This window comes from Alnus glutinosa, chromosome 6 (assembly GCF_958979055.1).
Source record: "Alnus glutinosa chromosome 6, dhAlnGlut1.1, whole genome shotgun sequence".
In the NCBI taxonomy this organism is placed as follows: Eukaryota; Viridiplantae; Streptophyta; class Magnoliopsida; order Fagales; family Betulaceae; genus Alnus; species Alnus glutinosa.
In genome coordinates this window covers 4,342,427-4,349,223 of record NC_084891.1, presented here as the reverse complement: position 1 = coordinate 4,349,223, position 6,797 = coordinate 4,342,427, and the positions used below count along the sequence as shown (strand labels likewise).

Sequence of the window (6,797 nt, the reverse complement as noted above, 5' to 3'; positions counted from 1 at the left end):
AAGACTCCATCATTTACTAATCTTTTGATTCTCTCTATGGAGATATGTCCCAATCTCCTGTGCCATAACAAAGCGGAGTTTTCATTCACAAGGCTCCTTTTTATGCCAACACTAGAATGCAATGATAAATGATTGTTTTCAAAGTCGGGATCTAGATCAATTTTGAATAAACCATCAATTTTGGTTCCACCACTAATAAAATTTTCACCTTTAAAAATACTAAAAGTAGAGTTTATAAACCAAAAACTAAAACCAATAACATCCAGTTTAGAAACCAAAATTAAGTTTCTAGAGAAACATGGAATAAAAAATACATTTTCCAAATCTAAAATATAACCAGTTTTCAAAATCAATCTAAAGGTCCCAACCACTTCCACATGTGAAAACAACTTATTTCCGGAATAGACCCGTTGCTCATTGCTTGCCGGTTTCCTTGTGTTGAGAAAACCCTACATTGTATTAACAATATGGATTGTAGAACCAGAATCAATCCACCATGTATTACAAGGAGCCTCAACAAAAAAAGATTCATGACATACTAGAGATATGATATTACCTTTCTTTTCAAGCCATCTTTTGTACTTTTGGCAATCCTTCTTCATATGCCCCCCTTTCTTACAGAAGAAACAAGTATCCTTATTGTCATTTTTCTTGATTGACAACTTGTTATCTTTCTTGAGATGCGGGGCACTTTTGTCTCTTTTACTCTTTCCCTTATCATGAGTAGCCACAAAGTAAACACTCTGTCGTTTCTCGTACTTTGGCTGCGGCGTGCTCTGATACCACAACAACGCGTTTGGAGCCCAAATGGTTGGGTGTAAGGAACAAAACCTTGAGGTTGAGGGTTCGAGTAGTCCCAAGATACCAAAGAGGACAATATTGTGGGTGGGGTCACCATGGCTGCGGCGTGCTCTGATACCACATGTAAACATAATATATAAATAAAATGCTATAAAATAATAAGCAGCGGAATTATAAATACCTCTAGCCATATTTTGTTCAAGCTTGATGAAGAACGAAGAACAAAGAACAAAGAAACGAATGAATTTTCTGCAATACAAAGTATTCTAACAAAAATTTAGAGAGTTCTTCTGGCCTATGCCTATGAGTGTGCCAATAGATGGATACACAGGGCTCTTTATATAGGTAGGCTAGGGACCCTCGTTATTAATTAGATGGCTGATTATTCTCCTCCCATCAAGAAGAATAAATCAGAAAATTAATATAAAAAACCGTTTTAAACCGTTATGATTTCATATAACTTAATGTGGAATAAATCATATTTAATCTTTATATTAAATAATTACCGTTATGATAATTATTTAAAATTACAACCGTTACAAATTAAATAATTACCGTTATGATAATTATTTAAATTCCAACAGTTACAATGAATTAAATGTGTCTAAGGGACACATATGTAATTTCTTACAATTTATTCCTTTAGGAATATCTATTCCTCTCATTTTTTAGAGGAATAGGTATTTCTCTTCATAAGGGAATAGTTATTCCAATGAGAATAACTATTATAAGGAATAGACCTTTACCAAACAAGGCCTTATCATTTTTCCACCTTTTTTTGTGTCATAACCCAACCCAGGTTTGGTTTTCATCTTTTTTGTCTATAAGTTTTGGTTTGGTTTTCCTTTATTCTCTCTTGTTGGTATCTACCTCAGTGGATCTTGAAACAATCTAGTGTGTACCTTTATTAGTAAGGTCGGAGGAATAGTTAACAAAAAAGGTTCATTTATCTGATAGAGTTCGAAATGGGAAAGTTCTATAACAGAAATTGACATAAATTTCAACAAGTGATACATGAGGGACTTTTGGTGAAGTCGAGAGCAAAAATCACACGTGCGGCAATTTCCATCTAGAAAGACGGAATCATCTAACAGAATTGCTATATTGCAAAATTATGAAACTTTGTTGGGGTCCATTGCAAATTTTTTCACCTTTGTGGCAAGATTGAAAAAGGAGTGAAACATTGGGGGTGTAAAGTGTAGTTTTCCCTTATAATTATATAAATGTGAGACCTTAATATTGAATAGTTTATGTCAATGAAATTTTATTCTAAAAAACAAAAACAAACAAAAAACTATGTTAACATAGCATAGAAAAAAGGGCAACCATAACAAAATTCGCTAAATATTATGCATGGAAAGTTAGCAAGCAAACATTTATTTATCTAGAATTTTTTTTCCTAAAAAAAAAAGACAGTATGAAATTAACAGCAAACAATCGTTCCAAAGCAACCTCAGTATGAGTAATTCTATAAATTCCTCTGATATCCATTGAAAAAGCAAATGAGCAGCGAGGACAACCATCCAGCCTGTACAAAACCCGATTTGGTCAATTACGTGTACATTTGAAGCAGTAGCATTTTGAATGCCAATACCCAAAACATGCTCCTCCATCTACTACACCCTCCTTCCTCCTGCAACGGGTAGCACAATTTTCTGAGAAGATGCATCTCCCGTGCCAAGTTCTACTTAAAACATAGTGGCATTCTTCTTTCGCACTTGCTATCTCATCATCATATAAACAAATTGTAAAAAACAAGAAAGATGTCAATATACATGATGAGAATATATGCCCATACTCGATCTATATATAGCTAATAGACTTATATGAAAGTAGTGTAAAATCACCTACCCACATTGATATGAAGAATGATAATTATAAGGATTGTGGAGAAGCAAAGAAATTTAGAAGTTTTAACCATGATTTTCCTTGGAGCACTCTCAGCCATAAAGCTTTTCGATCTTTATATATATAATATAGTGGCTTGCAGTGGGAGATAGATGTACATATGTATGTTGTCTAGCTAGCATGCTTCGACTTTCAAATTTCATGCATGAGAGAACATATTCTAGTTTTTTTACATGGCAAAAACTCCTTTTCAGGATCTTCAAGAAACCTATATGATCTATTATTAGTCTATTATTGATCTCAACTATTTGGCACATCACCTAATTGGTTCAATTTTTGAAATTCCTACAACCATAAATTTGAAAGAAATATATTCAACTTTGAAAACTCTAGAGCCTACTATTGATCAGTCACTGACCGGCTAGTTGATGCCAACTTTGTCAAAATGATCTCTATATATATGCAAAGGCCAATTCAAAATATAATAATAATATCAGTCCAATACCAATCCACTGCAAAATCTAGATTAATCTATTGCTAGTTATTTATCAAATGAATCATCAAGATACCTCTAGATTAATTTACATTTTTAAGGCTATTATTGTCACCTTCTAAAAAAAGAAAAAAAAAATCAGAGTAGGAACGGTCCAATACAATACTATCTTCTGTATTTTTATTGGCACTTAGATACATATAATTGCCCCCTCAACTGACAAGGGTTTTTGATTTAGCCCATGAACTGACAAGTATAACACTTAGATACATGAAACTACTTGATGCAGAAAAAAGAAAGAATATTCATTCTTTAAATTTACTTTTTAAGGGACGATGTTATTTTGTAATAGTTGTTTATTATTTAATTTATGTTTTAAGAGTCGGTATGCAATAATGGGCTTGGCCAAAAAGTCAGCCAATTTAGGGTTAGGGTTTCTGTCATAGTCCATTTAAATAGTCTTTTGTAACCCTATGATACAAATTATGATTAATTAAAACGGATGTTTGTTTCTTGGAGGCGTGATTCCCCTCTCTTTTTTTTTCTTTTTTTTTTTTTTTTTTTTTTTGTGGTGAGACTTTGGTTCAACCATTTCTTATCGTTATTTTGGTGAGACTTTGAATTTGAAAAATAAAGACTCCTTTGTGTGTGCATGTGATCAACCAATAACCAAAATATAAAATCCGGAAAGTAAAAAACACAAATATATTGGAGACGAAGTGGAAACTCTTTGTACCAAAGAGAAAAACAACTCCGGAGCTGCCAAACCCAGGCAATCCACTATTCAAAAGGAAAAGCTAGTTACAAAGCAGTCGTATTTAGATACCCCCTGATACAGTAGTCGTACCTTTAGCTCTGACATGTACTTATACGTGAACATTTCTCAACCAAACCTCTTATCTGAAGAGTTCTTCAATGGATTCCTTTAACTTAAAGCTTTTCTCTAAGTTAGACTTCCATAGGTTGATCAAATCACACAATAAATGTTCTAAGCAGCAATTCCTCATAAGTTGCCAAAGCGCGTCCGGATGGCTTGCCCTAGCGTCCGGACGGTTGTGTAGAATACCTCCACTGTTCCTAGCTACCGTATTTGCGTCATGACACTTGTGGGAACATATGCTCTCTGTGGGTCGCGTCCGGACGGCTGTGCGAATACCAAGTCCCTATGGTTTGCGTCTGATACGCTGTTCGGATAGGATAAAAACTGGCTGGCATTCGGACGCTTCCTTTGCGCCATCTAGAGGGTCACAAGGGAAAACCGACCTTGACATCTGTAAAGTTGTCAGAATCTTCCTTATCTTAAAATCTTTCCTTTCTTGAGCAGTATATTGCAGATCTTGCCTTATATAATTCTTTCCATGCCAAAATAAAAATTCTGCAATAATATTTGAAATAGACTCTGAATTACGGTGTCCTTGAAAAGTTAGTGTCCAGAAAAGAAAGTGTTTTTGTCTACCAGAATGTAGCCAATAAAACCAACAAACTCCCCCTTTGGCCATTCTGGGAGAAAAACAAATAACTTGTGTAACAAGATATATCCGGTCCCAAAATAAAAATTACTCCCATTTTTCTTTCAAAAGGACAAATGGTAAAATAGAGTAATAAACCCACAAACATAAGTGACACAACACTTAGTAAGGTCGGAGGAATAGTTAACAAAAAAGGTTCATTTATCTGATAGAGTTTGAAATGGGAAAGTTCTATAACAGAAATTGACATAAATTTCAACAAGTGAAACATGAGGGAATTTTGGTGAAGTCGAGAGCAAAAATCACACGTGCGGCAATTTCCGTCTGGAAAGACGAAATCATCTAACAGAATTGCTATATTGCAAAATTATGAAACTTTGTTGGGGTCCATTGCAAATTTTTTCACTTTTGAGGCAAGATTGAAAAAGGAGTGAAACATTGGGGGTGTAAAGTGTAGTTTTCCCTTATAGTTATATAAATGTGAGACCTTAATATTGAATAGTTTATGTCAATGAAATTTTATTCTAAAAAACAAAAACAAACAAAAAACTATGTTAACATAGCATAGAAGATAGGGCAACCATAACAAAATTCGCTAAATATTATGCATGGAAAGTTAGCAAGCAAACATTTATTTATCCAGAATTTTTTTTTCCTACAAAAAAAGGACAGTATGAAATTAACAGCAAACAATTGTTCCAAAGCAACCTCAGTATGAGTAATTCTATAAATTCCTCTGATATCCGTTGAAAAAGCAAATGAGCAGCGAGGACAACCATCCTTTACAAAACCCGATTTGGTTAATTATATGGACATTTGAAGCAGTAGCATTTTGAATGCCAATACCCAAAACATGATCCTCCAGCTTCTACACCCTCCTTCCTCGTGCAATGGGAAGCACAATTGACTGAGAAGATGCATCTCCCGTGCCAAGTTCTACTTAAAACATAGTGGCATTCTTCTTGCGCACTTGCTATCTCATTATTATATAAACAAATTGTAAAAAACAAGAAAGATGTCAATATACATGATCAGAATGCCCATATTCGATCTATATATAGGTAATAGACTTATATGAAAGTAGTGTAAAATCACCTACCCACATTCATATGAAGAATGATAATTATAAGGATTGTGGAGAAGCAAACAAATTGACAAGTTTTAACCATGATTTTCCTTGGAGCACTCTCAGCCATAAAGATTTTCGATCTTTATATAATATAGTGGCATGTAGTGGGAGATAGATGTCCATATGTATGTTGTTTAGCTAGCATGCTTTGACTTTCAAATTTCATGAGAGAACAGATTCTAGTTTATTTACATAGCAAAGACTCCTTTTCAGGATTTTCAAGAAACCTATATGATCTATTATTAGTCTATTATTGATCTCAACTATTTGGCACATCGCCTAATTGGTTTAATTTTTGAAATTTCTACAAACATAAATTGAAAGAAATACATTCAACTTTAAAAACTCTAGAGCCTACTACCGACTAGTGCAGGCTTAATGCGTAGGCAAATTAGGCAGTCGCCTAAAGCCCCAAATAAAGAGAGTATAATTAATTTTTCATTTATAAATAATAATAATAATAAAATAAAGCCCATTTATAACCAAAAAAAAAAATTATAATTAGTCGATGCTCGTTATTTAAGGACCCAATTATAGTAAAAAAAAAATAATAGGGATAATTACACTTAACCCCCCTGATTTATCCACGGTGTGGCGATTTACCCCCCAATGTACCAAAATTGGTACATGACCCCCCCGAACTTGCCAACGTGTGGCAAAATCAACCTTCCGTCCAATCGACCGTTCGTTTGGACGAAAAATCGGTCACGTGCAAGTCACGTGACCGTTTAAGACAGAGACCCTCCCCAAGTCACGTGACTTGCACGTGACCGACTTTCCGTCCAAACGAACGGTCGATTGGACGGAAGGTTGATTTTGCCACACGTTGACAAGTTTGGGGGGGTCATGTACCAATTTTGGTACATTGGGGGGTAAATCGCCACACCGTGGATAAATCATGGGGGTTAAGTGTAATTATCCCAAAAATAATATTTTAACAAAAAAATTATTCAGTGCTTTTTAATTAAGGCCTCAATTAGGGTAAAAAATATATACAGATAATTGAATTCCAAGATATTGAGGAAATGAAAGAAAAATAAAAAATTACATTAATTGC

General features: G+C 34.3%; 1 protein-coding gene across 1 annotated transcript; it reads right to left on the bottom strand.

The window, feature by feature from the left end:
* Positions 1-265: 265 nt before the first annotated feature.
* On the bottom strand, positions 266-2,940 carry LOC133871909 (uncharacterized). The gene is made up of 4 exons (XM_062309371.1): positions 2,653-2,940; positions 2,254-2,522; positions 557-912; positions 266-449 (listed from the first exon to the last, which is right to left on the bottom strand). Exons 2-4 carry the CDS (start codon positions 2,412-2,414, stop codon positions 415-417), a joined length of 552 nt encoding a protein of 183 aa, XP_062165355.1. The 5' UTR covers positions 2,415-2,522; positions 2,653-2,940; the 3' UTR covers positions 266-414.
* Between the last annotated feature and the right edge of the window lie 3,857 nt (positions 2,941-6,797).

What these genes read in the sequence shown, in the direction of transcription:
- LOC133871909 (XM_062309371.1), bottom strand. Translation starts at nt 2,414, where the DNA reads ATGGAGGAGCATGTTTTGGGTATTGGCATTCAAAATGCTACTGCTTCA. An exon ending in ATAGAATTACTCATACTGAG is followed by an intron (nt 913 to 2,253) that starts GTTGCTTTGGAA and finishes ATGTGGTATCAG; the next exon opens with AGCACGCCGCAGCCATGGTG. An exon ending in AAGATGGCTTGAAAAGAAAG is followed by an intron (nt 450 to 556) that starts GTAATATCATAT and finishes AATACAATGTAG; the next exon opens with GGTTTTCTCAACACAAGGAA.